We start from the raw sequence: 13,974 nt of genomic DNA on the forward strand, positions 1-13,974 counted from the left end.
GACTTCTGGAGGAAGTCCCCATTCTCCCGGGTGGAGGTCGTGTCTGTTGAGAAGATCTGCTTCCCAGTTGTCCACTCCGGGAATGAACACTGCTGACAGTGCTAACACATGATTTTCCGCCTATCGGAGAATCCTTGTGGCTTCTGCCATCGCCATCCTGCTTCTTGTGCCGCCCTGTTGGTTTACATGGGCGACTGCCGTGATGTTGTCTGATTGGATCAGTACCGGCTGGTTTTGAAGCAGAGGCCTTGCCGGCCTCAGGGCATTGTAAATGGCCCTCAGGTCCAGAATATTTATGTGTAGGGAAATAACCTGACTTGACCAAAGTCCCTGGAAATTTCTTCCCTGTGTGACTGCCTCCCAGCCTCAAAGGCTGGAATCCATGGTCACTAGGACCTAGTCCTGTATGCCGAACCTGCGGCCCTCTTGAAGATGGGCACTCTGCAGCCACCACAGTAGAGATACCCTGGTCCTTGGAGACAGGGTTATCAGCCTATGCATCGGAAGATGCGATCCGGATCACTTGTCCAACAGGTCCCTCTGAAAAGTTCTTGTATGGAACCTGCCTAATGGGATTGCTTCGTAGGAAGCTACCATTTTTCCCAGGACTCGCGTGCAATGATGCACCGCTACCTATTTTGGCTTCAGGAGGTCTCTGACTAGAGATGACAACTCCTTGGCTTTCTCCTCCGGGAGAAACACTATTTCTGGTTTATGTCCAGAACCATCCCCAGGAACAGTAGACGTGTCATAGGAACCAGCTGTGACTTTGGACTGTTTAGAATCCAACCATGCTGTTGTAGCACTTTCCAAAATAGTGCTACCCCGACTACCAACTGCTCCTTGGACCTCGCCCTTATAACGAGATTGTCCAAGTACGGGATAATTACAACTCCCTTTTTTTGAAGGAGTATCAACATTTCGGCCATTACCTTGATAAAACACCCTCGGTGCCATGTACAGTCCAAACGGCAGTGTCTGGACTTGGTAATGGTAATCCTGCACCACAAATCTGAGGTACTCCTGGCGAGGATGGTAAATGGGGACATGCAGGTAAGCATCCTTGATGTCCCAGGATACCATGTAATCCCCCTCGTCCAGGCTTGGAATAACCGCCCTGAGCGATTCCATCTTGAACTTGAATTTTTGTGTTCAAGGATTTTAAATATAAAATGGGTCACACCGAACCATGCGGTTTCGGTACCCCAACCCGTGTGGAATAGTAACCCCGTCCTTGTTGAAGTAGGGGCACCTTGAGTATTACCTGCTGGGAATACCGCTTATTAATTGCCTCTAGCACAGCCTCCCTGCCTGAGGGAGTTGTCAGCAAGGCATATTTTAGGAAACGGCTGGGGGGAGACATCTCGAATTCCAGCTTGTACCCCTGAAATACTACTTGAAAGAAACAGGGATCCACCTGTGAGCGAGCCCACTAATTGCTGAAATTTTTTGAGACGGCCCCCCACCGTACCTGGCTACACCTGTGGAGCACCCGCGTCATGGTGTGGCCTCACAGGAGGCGGGGGAAGAATCTTGATTCTGGGAACAGGCTGACTGGTGCAGCTTTTTTCCCTCTACCCTTGTCTCTGTACAGAAAGGAAGCGCCATTTGACCCGCTTGCTTTTCTGAAGCCGAAAGGATTGTACCTTTGTCTGTGAGGAAACCTGAGGTAAAATTATTTCTTCCCAGCAGTTGCTGTGGATACGAGGTCCCAGAGACCATCCCCAAATAATTCCTCACCCTTATAAGGCTCTCTATGCGCTTTTTAAGTCAGCATCACCTGTCCAGTGACAGGTCTCTAATACCCTCCTGACAGAATGGACATTACATTTATTTTGGATGCCAGCCGGCAAAATATCCCTCTGTGCATCCCCCATATATAAGACGACGTCTTTAATATGTTTTTATGTTTTCCAACTAGTATCCCTGTTTGACAGGGTCACCGACCACGCTGCAGCAGCACTATCTGCAGGTCTCAGTCTAGTACCTGAGTGTGTAAATACAGACTTCAGGATAGCCTCCTGTTTTTTATCAACAGGTACCTATTAAAGTGGCCGTATCCTAAGACGGCAGTGCCACCTTTTTTGACAAACGTGTGAGCGCCTTATCCACCCTAGGGGATATCTCCCAGCGTAACTTATCCACCTGGCGGGAAAGGGTACGCCATCAGTAACTTTTTATAAATTACCAGTTTCTTAACGGGGGAACCCACGCTTTCACACACTTCATTTATTCATCTGATGGGGGAACAAAACACTGCCTGTTTTTTCTCCCCAAACCTAAAACCCATTTTTAGAGGTGCTTGGGTTAAAGTCAGAAATGTATAACACATTTTTTATTGCCGGGATCACGTCACGGATGTTCCTAGTGGATTGTGTATATGTCTCCACCTTGTCGACACTGGAGTCAGACTCCGTGTCGACATCTGTGTCTGCCATCTGAGAGAGCGGGCGTTTTTGAGCCCCTGATGGCCTTTGAGACGCCTGGGTAAGCGCGGGCTGCGAAGCCGGCTGTCCCACAGCTGTTACGTCATCCACCCTTTTATGTAAGGAGTTGACACTGTCGGTTAATACCTTTCACCTATCCATCCACTCTGGTGTCGGCCCCACAGGGGGCGAAATCACATATATCGGCCTCTGTTCTGTCACCATATAAGCCTCCTCATTCAACATGTCGACACAGCCGTACCGACACACCGCAGACACACAGGGAATGCTCTAAACGAGGACAGGACCCACAAAAGCCCTTTGGGGGGACAGAGTAAGAGTATGCCAGCACACACCAGAGCGCTATATATATACAGGGACTAACTGAGTTATGTCCCTAATAGCTTTTATATAATATACTGTATACAGTGCCAATTTTAATGCCCCCCCTCTCTTTTCCCTCTTACTGTACTGTAGAATTGCAGGGAAGAGCCAGGGAGCTTCCCTCCAGCCGAGCTGTGAGGGAAAAATGGCGCCAGTGTGCTGAGGAGATAGGCTCCGCCCCTTTTTCGCCGGCCTATTCTCCCATTTTTTATGGAATTCTGGCAGGGGTATTTACCTCATATATAGCCCCTGGGGCCATATATTGAGGTATTTTAGCCAGTCAAGGTGTTTTTATTGCTGCCTCAGGGCGCCCCCCCCAGCGCCCTGCACCCTCAGTGACCGGAGTGTGAAGTGTGTGAGAGGAGCAATGGCGCACAGCTGCAGTGCTGTGCGCTACCTTGGTGAAGACAGAGTCTTCATGCCGCCGATTTTCCGGACCATCTTCTTGCTTCTGGCTCTGTAAGGGGGACGGCGGCGCGGCTCCGGGACCGAACATCAAGGCTGGGCCTGCGGTCGATCCCTCTGGAGCTAATGGTGTCCAGTAGCCTAAGAAGCCCAATCCGGCTGCAAGCAGGCGAGTTCGCTTCTTCTCCCCTTAGTCCCTCGCTGCAGTGAGCCTGTTGCCAGCAGGTCTCACTGAAAATAACAAATTCTAAGACTATAACTTTCTAAGAGCTCAGGAGAGCCCCTAGTGTGCATCCAACCTCGGCCGGGCACGAAATCTAACTGAGGCTTGGAGGAGGGTCATAGTGGGAGGAGCCAGTGCACACCAGGTAGTCTAAGATCTTTCTAGAGTGCCCAGCCTCCTTCGGAGCCCGCTATTCCCCATAGTCCTTACGGAGTTCCCAGCATCCACTAGGACGTTAGAGAAAAGGGCATTTCCGGCAGACCGGCTGAAATTGTCAGAGAGTGGCTGAATACTCCTGGCAGGCTGCCAATGATTAGACAGCTCTTGGGTGCCGGCTCCAGCACACGCTTGTGTCTCCAGTCCTGCAGTATTGTGCATGAATGTAACTCATCAGACGCGCAGAGAGAAAAGCCAGGACACGCAGAGGGGAGAAGCTAGAGCACTAACACGTTTGTAATATACATTTAGTGCAAACTTCAGCGCCCTGTATGCTCCAAGGTTTGCGTATCCCACAAAATGTATGAAAGAGTAATATAGTAAAATGCAAATTTGATGAAGTCACAGCCATGATAATACATGTGCTGTAAGCCATCATTTAATGGCTACATGATCAAGTAATGATTTACCTGAGCATTAGCACTGTTTTGTAGAGTGATCCTTTTCTTCACCTCCTGAATGGCTTTCTCCTTCTTCTGGAAGACTGACATACTGTGGTCCTGAACAGAGAAAGATCAGCAAAGTCAAATAATACATTTGTGCTGCCAGACACAGAACAGATCAGATGGAATGGAATGTTTGCAGGCACACTGTAATGTAATTAGGAGCAGCTAGCCGCTACTGTATTATTATGCTACTAATGGTGTTACTCTGAAGATCACTAATCACTAGTATAGAGTACAAGGGCAGATCTACACACCTGAACAACAGTAACAACAGTTTATAGAGGGGATGAAGGGTGTCGTACGGTATGCCGGCGCTCGGGCTCCCGGCGCCCAGTATACCGGCGCCGGGAGCCCGACCGCCGGCATACCGACAGCGTGGCAAGCGCAAAGGAGCCCCTTGCGGGCTCACTGCGCTCGCCACGTGCTGCGCTCGCCACACAATTTTATTCTCCCTCCAGGGGGGTCGTGGACCCCCACGAGGAAGAAAAGTTGTCGGTATGCCGGGTGTCGGGATTCCGGCGCCGGTATACTGTGCGCCGGGATCCCGACATTCGGCATACAGAAGACCACCCGGGATGGGGTGTCGCACGGTATGCCGGCGCTCGGGCTCCCGGCGCCCAGCATACCGACAGCGTAGCGAGCGCAAAGGAGCCCCTTGCGGGCACGGTGGCGCGCTACGCGCGCCACACTATTTTATTCTCCCTCCAGGGGGGTCGTGGACCTCCACGAGGGAGAATAGTTGTCGGTATCCCGGTACTGTGCGCCGGGATCCCGACATTCGGCATACAGAAGACCACCCGGGATGAAACCCCAAGGTAATACAGAGCATGAGGCATTAAAGCAATATAAAGCCAGTATCATAGGATGTATCAAGGATAGGCGTTTAACCACAAATTACGGACAATTCCCCCCCCCCCCCCCCCCACAAAACTGCTCAGAAATAGTATTTTTATGTTATTTTTATTTAATAAAAAGTTTAAAAGGTATTTTAAATTATGCAATTAAATATTTACTATAGTAAAAAATGTATCTAAGTAAACAAAATATATCTTTAGCTACATCTAGATATATGTAAAAATATACCTGGTTTTGTAGCCCCCCCCAATCCCATGTGTCCATAAGCCCCCATTATAAAAATAACTCACCACCACCCATTGGCAATAGATCCCCCCCCAAGTGGTCTGTAACCCCCCTGTAAAAAAAACAACCTTTTTTGCCCCCCCTCTCCTCCTAACCCGTTACCAGTATTTGTATTTATTATTATTTGATGCCCCCACACTCCCCTCTCCAACATCATATGGATTTATGTTATCCCTCCCCCACCGTTACTGGATCCTACACAGAGGGTTACCCCCATGGGCATATAGAACCCCCTCATGCAGAGCTCAGGCGGAGTGTAGGACAGTCCCCCCTGCTGCAGCTGTTCCCTGCATACACAGATCAGCAGGCTGGAGGAGGAACTATGTTCCCCCCTTCTACCAATATTAGTTCCAAAATGCGCATGCGCCCTAGAGAGCCACTCGCATTGCATTCTGAGGCTTGATTTCAGAGTGATAGCGGTCATAGATCGCAACATAACTTCCAAGGGGCTGCAGCAAGAGGAGGAACGTGCTGTGGTCATATCCCATAAGTTAAGGATTTGGGTAAAATTATTTATGTCCCATGTTTTGAGACATGGCAAAAAAAATAATCAGCAGGTGAGTAAGTGTGAGGATATATAAAATATGATGCAACACAACATGTAGCAGAACTGAGAAGTGCTTTATAAACTGGAAAATTAAAGCCCGAAGTTGCCAATTTAATATAGGAATTGGTGACTAAATTAATTATTTTCCTGTAACATATGTGAAGAGAATATGGACATATACCACAATGGAGCATAATAAGCTGCACGGAACCTAGGACAAAGATGGGGAACTTCATGTCAGCATTCAGGAGGTACTAGTTCCTAGTAAATTGCTGGGCTGTATTTTTGTGACTGGTGGGTTCAGTGCACCGTGTGTAGGTAAAGGGTGCACAGGAAAATCTGTAACACAAGTATTCTTACCAGTATAAAATGTAATACTAGGATATGCTACTACCCATTATCTGAAGATATAATTTCACTTAACATTACCTCCTGATGTAGCCCATACAGACACAAATCCTCAGAAATAATGCCATCATATCTGTAGCTACAGATCAGCTCTGTTGTATATACTATAAGATGTAATATCTGCGTGGCTATATTTTGAGATTCCTGTGCTTACCTTCCAAAGAAACACGCACCAATCTCTCACCTAACCCATGACAAAAGCTATTTACAGGTACCTTGACGGAGAGAGTCAGTACATTCTCTTCCACTGTGGGTGGCTGGAGGAAATCTTCAAAGGAGTAGTCCCAATCCATACTTCTGTGACCCAAAATCTCTACCTCCTTCACACACATCAGTCTCCTGTTTCAATTATAGGAAATTATCACACATACCTTGCAAGTACTGTGCAGAGTATTTATTTTTCCTACTAAAATAAAAACGCTTACATTTTTGGATTGTCAATATGAAAACAAGAGCAGAAATTCCTGTATACAATCCTATATTAAGCTATGTACAATTCCCTTCTGTTGTGATATTCTACAATAATCAACAATGGGGTAGTAAGCAAAAAGGAAATACCATAAGTAAGGACATTTGGCATGATTCAGAGATGTACACAACCCCAACTGATTTGCAGTTAAGTGATTGTCGGCAGGCTGTACATGTGGCACTGCAGATGTGTTGCGAGGGTCTTGCGTTGGCTGTTGCAGAGAGGATTCAAAGTGATTGACAGTCAGGCACCGTATGGGGGAGTGGCAACAAAAACGCAGATGCGGCGTGACAATTTCTGGTGCATGTCACAGCTTGCGACTGTAATCCCATACGCAGTTACAAGGGCTTAAATATCTTACTTAAAGTGGCCATGCTGTGCGACTCTAGGGTTACTTCGATAGCCGATGTTTCTGATGGTGATGTCTTTGTACGTAAGCAGCGGGACAGAGAAACAGATAATGGGCGTCGCTATCCAACTCCCAGCGGCTGCGATATTAGCAAATTTTGAATTTGCAAACCTCGCTGATTCGGCCCGTAGATCAGATTATGATGAAGGCCTTATTCAGATATCAGTAGATAAGTGGATGATGATGCAGTATGGTCCTATGGTGGGCTGTGCATTTCCTGCATATGTATGTACCCCAGCTCTCACATACCAGTGTGCACAAATATCCAACATGTATCGCAAGGTACTGTACACGAACAAAGCGAAATTAATGCAGAGCAATATGCTTCAAGGGAACAGTGTAGCCAATGACCAAATTAATATATAGAATGGTACAGCACCTACGTATGGATACTCAGCCTATTATGACATTTGCATTTCTTTCATATCGTTAAAAAACAAACTATATTGCAACATTCAAAATAATTTGATAAAGTCCCTTTCAATTTAGCAATTGCATTTGATAAACTCTAATTAGTGTCCTAATAACAGGCCCAAGTCAGCCTTTTGTCCAAAGGAAGTGAAGAGAGTATAACATACCTGTTGGTGACAAGGAGATTGGTTTTCTTATTATTATTTAAAGAGCAGCCGTATCTGTAGATTTCTCCATCCAGTTTTTTGATATTTGAATTCTACAATATAAAAACATCAAATACACTTATTGGTATCACTGCACTGAATACTTCCCAGATTATGTCAATATACCAGAATATATCCAAGCCCTCTTCTTAGCACCAGTGCCATTGTCCAACAGAATTTGTCATTCTCTAGCAAACATAGTGACCACATTATGACATTTAGCTTTCCTATAAGCAGCTGGACAAGTTCTTCAATACTGTACCTATGGAATTGATGATAAATAACATTGTAAATAACATTTGAAAATGGGCAGTATTCTGTATCCATAATGTTTATGTGATGTGCTGTATGTATGAACACCCACATTATAGATATAAGTTATGGAAATGAAAATGTTTACCAGAGGAAGAAAAGCCCAGGAACAAAAACATCACTTAAAAACAACATATACATAAAAACTCAAAAAACATTCAATATGATCACTAACCATTTGCCTGTACTTTATTCAAACAAATTTACCACATATGTATCTGTAGTTCACCCTCTTTATTTGTTCAAAATAGTACTTTGCGTCTACAAAATCTCTTATTCAAAGCACTTAGTATTACCTGCTTACACTACTGCACCTTGTTTCTCTCTGGATTTCCTCTATCCCTCCCCTCTTACATATATCCCCATAGCTTGTCTTATCTTCCCATACCATCGCTTTGACTTAACCTCTCCTCTAATGGCTCACCCTACCTTAGAGATCCTCCCCTAACCTTTAATGCTCTTCATCAGTCCTCCCCTACCTACGTCTCTGATCTCATCTTAATCCCCTCGTTTTTCTTCTCTTCTCCCATGCTCCAAACTGCCTCTGAAACTAACTCCCCAATCACATTGTCTACAATCTGCACGGTTTTAAAAGTTCACTGAACATACACCTGTGCAGCTTTCCTCACCCTCTTAGCTCTCCTGCTTCATTTCTTCACGTCTTAATGATACCCCCTACTTAGCCTGTAAATTTAATTCCTGACAAAGGCACTTTCTGTGCAGAGGTTGTATGTTCTCCCTGTTTGCCATTTGTTTCAACCAATTTATTTGAACGACCGTTTTGTAAATTTTGCAGTGTTTGGTAGCAAATGGTCAACTGTCATTTGCCAATCATCCAACTAGCTGGGTGGTTGGAAAGTCTCTTCAGTTGTATGGCCAGCTTTACATTATGGGATAGTGCTATTTGGTAGTATAAATTTGCTCTATAAGAGTTGATTGAATTGGGGATCAGATATTTCAACATCATCTGCAGAGATTCCTTCTTTTGCTGATATTATGGATAAATTTAATATCACAAACAGGTTTTCTAGTTTTTTCAACTAAGTAACTTTCATGACTATGAATTTTCAATCCTAAACCACCTGTGAATCCCTGTGCCTCCAGCAAGCCTCTATTAATGGACTTTTTTCTATACTATATTCTGAATTTGAAAAATCAACAGGTCCAATTCACAGGGATTGCCATAAAAGGCTTACTAGAGGAACCTGGGAAAGAGTAGATAGTGAGGACTGGGAGGGAATCAGGCAAAACACTACTTCAAGCTCAATCTATGTCAAAATAAAATAAGGTCTATAAAACTCCTCTACAGGAAGTACCTGGTCCCCACCATACTGCATACATTTTCTCCAATCACCTCTTTTAGATTTTTGAGAGGTTGTCCTGCAGATGGCTTCTTTAGCCACATCTGGTGGCATTGATCAAACATCTCTGCATTTGAAATAATGCAACTCCTGTCCTCTCTCCTGATTCCAGAGCAGGCATTCCCAACCTCGGTCCTCAAGGCACACTAACAGTCTAGGTTTTAGTGATATCCATGCTTGAGCACAGGTGACTTAGGGGCATATGCACTAAGCTTTGGCGAGAGATAGTATCAGCCAATCAGCTCCTAATTGCCATGTTACGACGTTGTGTTTGAAAAATGACAGTTCGGAGCTGGGCTGGTACTTTATCTCTCTCCAAGGCTTAGTAAATAGAACCCTTAATTAGTACCTCAGTTATTTTGATTTAACCATCTATGCTGAGGCCTGGATATCACTAAAACCTACACAGTTAGTGTGCCTTGAGGGCAGAGGTTGAGAATGCCTGTTCTAGAGATTCCTTTTACTCCCAAGTTCCTTCTCCACCCACTGAATGATCCTTCCGCTACAAAGCATCAAAATAAATAAATATGCAATGCCATCTCAGTTACTTATTAAATTGCTTCAGACTGGCCATAATCATCTCCTCCTATTTTGCAGGTGGTTATTAACTAAGTTCTGAGAGCTAGTACATTACAAACACCCATACCATTCTACTTGTGATACTCTACATCAGTGGTTCTCAAACTCGGTCCTCAGGACCCCACACGGTGCGTGTTTTGCAGGTTACCCAGCAAGTGCACAGGTGTATTAATTACTCACTGACACATTTTAAAAGGTCCACAGGTGGAGCTAATTATTTCACTTGTGATTCTGTGAGACCTGCAAAACATGCACTGTGTGGGGTCCTGAGGACCGAGTTTGAGAACCTGTGCTCTACATATTGTGTCCAGTCCCTCTAGAACCACCCAGCCCTATTTTCCCTGTCTTCTATTGTTCTTCTAAAAGTAATCCAAAATTTGGGTCAAAGCAAAGGTAATTGCTTTTTGACTGTTCTTACTGTACCTAAATTAGTGGTTTTCTTTAGTGTTCTTCTTTATCATTCTATGTATATTGATATTATTTGTTAGCTGCTGTTCCTTTTAAAATATAATATTTTCAAAACAATAATACCCCATCATTGTTAGTATCTTTCTTAATTGCAATCGCCCTTTGAGATTAACTTGCCGTCCTGTTCTGAAATTTTATGTCACAGAATTTCCTTGTGCCGATAATTTTAGCTCAGGTTTTCGATGATTGTGTCCAATACGGATGTGTCCTAGAAGTGCTCTGATCAAGGCCAGCAGAATACTGTACCTTCATGAAGCGCAGGAATATTTTGAAAATGACAACAGAAGGGGGTGGGGACAGCCTGACAGGAAAGAGGGCTGAGACTGATGGGACCCAGTATATGCTTGGTGCATCTATCTATAACTTATACACACGCACACACATAGTATCCCAGAGAGGCTTAAGTATCAGGTGGCGCTCCTTGGACTTTTTCTTCACATGTAGGGTTACAGTACGAATCAACATTTCCAGAACACTCATTTGCACTAAATGGATTAAACCAGGGGCCTGTAGAAATAGTTCAAGGAGTGCTGCCTCATGAGAACACTATGTATATACCCCTTAAGGAAGGCACCCCGAAATTCTTAAAAAAGCAAAACTAAGTGCCTGCAAGCAAACACACACACACACACACACACACACACACATATATATATATATATATATATATATATAATACAATGAAATAGCCTTATATCGCGCTAAACAAATCAGCAGCACCACATGAAGGAACCCCTGTTAGTGGGAGCCGAAATTGTACAAACACTAAGAAATTCCAGAGTGCGCTTAATATGAACCTAATTCGGATAGATGCCTTAAATGTCCATAAATATAGCCCCTCTGATTCTTTCAACAATCGATGGTCTTCTTGTGGTATATCCAACAGGGGGCAGGGAGACAATCCCGTAGAGATGCCTATTCTGTAGCTGGTGACCAGTGCCCTTCCTGTTGCAGCTTTCAGTTATATAAAGGTTCAGTGTGAAACCTAATCATCCTAATGATTTGGATATATTGTTCTGTGTAAACATAGCCAGATTTATATTTTGGGTTTCTAGGGTCTATTTATTCCATCAAAAAAGTTTTTTTTCGGCTATACATCACCATCGAACAAACATTGGTCTGTATACACCGTTAGATACCCAATTCAGCCTTATAAGGACCAATTGCTATTTGGAGAAGTAGATCCCAATAAAAATTCTGTGAACTTTAACCTTCTGGAACAATCTATATTGAGCTATTTTGCAGAATTACGCTCTGATACCTATCCCTGAAGAAGTTCCATGGACGAAATGCGAAGGCATTATCAGTCCGAAATCCATTGGCTGATTCTGTGAGCCCCCCCCCCTCCTTTCTGAGCTAACACCTGAATAAAGTGAAGGTGGGGTTTATAACACCTCTCCCACCTCAGCACTGGCCTACTGATTTTATGTATAGATACTGTATACAAATTATTGTATTTTAATATTGAATGTATCTTTTAACTAAAATAAATATTTGGTATAATTTTACTCATTGGTCATTTGGTCTCTCTTGTCGGGTGATTTATTTTGTTGAGAGGGTATCTCTATAGGATTGTCTCCGTGCCTCTATTGGATATACCACAAGACGACCACCAATTGTTGAAAGAATCCAAGGGGCTATATTTATGATGAATTAAGCCATCTATCCGAACCAGTCGGAACAACATAACAGTAATATGTGTGCACCCGAATGGAGCAACACTTGAATTGCTCTGTCGGGTACCATCTAGTGTCCGGTGGCAGCAAAACACTTGAAATCCCCCCATAAGAGGTGAGGAGCAGCATTAGCCTTATAAGTCACACACATCGATTAGCCGTAACATTTAACCAGACTGGTGAATTGAATAACATAATTTCGTTACTCTGGCACCGCTCAAGGGGTGGGATATATTAAGTAGCAAGTGAACACTCTTGATGTATTGGAAATAGGAAAATTGGGCAACTGTAAGGATCTGAGCGACTTTGACAAGGGCTAAATTGTGATGGCTACACAAATGGGTCAAAGCATCTTAAAAACTGCAGGACTGTGGAGTGTTCCTGGTATGCAGTGGTTAGTACCTACAAAAAGTGGTCCAAGGAAGAAAATAGGGTCATAGTCGCCCAAGCGTAGCCCATCTGGTCTGATCCCACAATACAGCTACAGTAGCACAAATTACTGAAAAAGTTAATGCTGGCTATGATAGAAAGGTGTCTGTATTTGGGGTTGTATATCCACAGACTCGTCAGAATGCCCATGGACCTATCCACTGCCAAAAGCACCCACAAAGGGGACGCAAGCGTCAGAATTGGACCATGGAGCAATGGTCAGATGAATCATGTTTTCTTTTACATTACGTGGACAGCTGGGTGCGTGTGTGTCATTTACCTGGGGAAGAGATGGCACCAGGATGTACTATGGGAAGAAGACAAGCCGGCGGAGGCAGTGTGATGCTCTGGGCAATGTTCTGCTGGGAAAACTTGGGTCCTGGCATTCATGCGGATGTTACTCTGACACACATCACCTACTTAAACATTGTTGCACACCAAGTGCACCCCTTCATGGCAATGGTATTCCCTGATTGCAGTGACCTCTTTCAGTAGGATAAAACACTCTACCACACTACAAAAATTGTATATGGTTTGAGGTACATGACAAAGAGTTAAAGGTGTTGACTTGGCCTCCAAATTCCTCAGATCTCTCTCTGATCAAGCATCTGTGGATGTGCTGGAAAAACAAGCCTGAGTCATGGAGGCTCCACCTTGCCCCTTAGATACCACAGGACATCTTGCATGCCAGAAACCACAGGAACCCTTCAAAGGTCTTGTGGGGTCAATGCTTTGATGGGTCAAAGCTGTTTTGGTGGCACAATGGGGACCTACACAATATTAGGCTGGTGGGTTTAATGTTATGGCAGACTAAAGTGTGTGTGTGTATATCTATATCTATCTATATATATATATATATATATATATATATATGTGTGTGTGTGTGTGTGTGTGTGTGTGTGTGTGTGTGTGTGTGTGTGTGTGTGTGTGTATTGCATTTGTGGTTGGTCTATATTCTTTCTAATTGTTCTAGATAATGATTAAAAATAGAGACAATAGAGGATGTTTTAGGAAATGTGTTTTTTCCAATTTGCAGTTCTATACATTGTGGAGTTTTAAAATTCTTATTCATTTTTGGACCTGAGGAGCTTTGGATGAGACGCATTTAATATTATAAGAGGTGGTTGGAAACTCTGATATTGAGCCACTCCTTTTATAAGAGATACTTTTACCTTATAATGGCCCTGATTCAAACGTGGATGGAGTTGCTATTGCTGCTGCTTACATGGAAGCAGCAGCAATAGCACTTAGATGTTAATGCATCAAGAGGAATCACACATCCTCCGTGCCCCGTCCAGCATCTGCTCATCTGCTACACCATCCGCCGGCTGCGTGAACCATGGGGTCGCCAAAATCAACCAATACAGGTGTAACAAAGATGCCAGGAAACCTACATCGTCTGATGTTGATCCTGGCCTTGTCTCTTCACCACAGCAGTGGCGACACAACTTCCCGCCCC

At 44.2% G+C, this 13,974-nt stretch overlaps 1 protein-coding gene across 2 annotated transcripts in view; it reads right to left on the bottom strand.

Moving 5' to 3' along the window:
• Positions 1-13,974, bottom strand: part of VPS13C (vacuolar protein sorting 13 homolog C) — a 950,377-nt gene that overhangs the window by 49,707 nt on the left and 886,696 nt on the right. For both annotated transcript variants that reach the window (XM_063926503.1, XM_063926502.1), the window contains 3 exons: positions 7,652-7,743; positions 6,411-6,534; positions 4,065-4,154 (listed from right to left, as the gene is read on the bottom strand). In XM_063926503.1, the coding sequence (XP_063782573.1) occupies positions 4,065-4,154; positions 6,411-6,534; positions 7,652-7,743 (306 nt within the window). The remainder of the gene's footprint in view (positions 1-4,064; positions 4,155-6,410; positions 6,535-7,651; positions 7,744-13,974) is intronic.

This window comes from Pseudophryne corroboree, chromosome 6 (genome assembly GCF_028390025.1).
Source record: "Pseudophryne corroboree isolate aPseCor3 chromosome 6, aPseCor3.hap2, whole genome shotgun sequence".
Lineage (NCBI taxonomy): Eukaryota > Metazoa > Chordata > Amphibia > Anura > Myobatrachidae > Pseudophryne > Pseudophryne corroboree.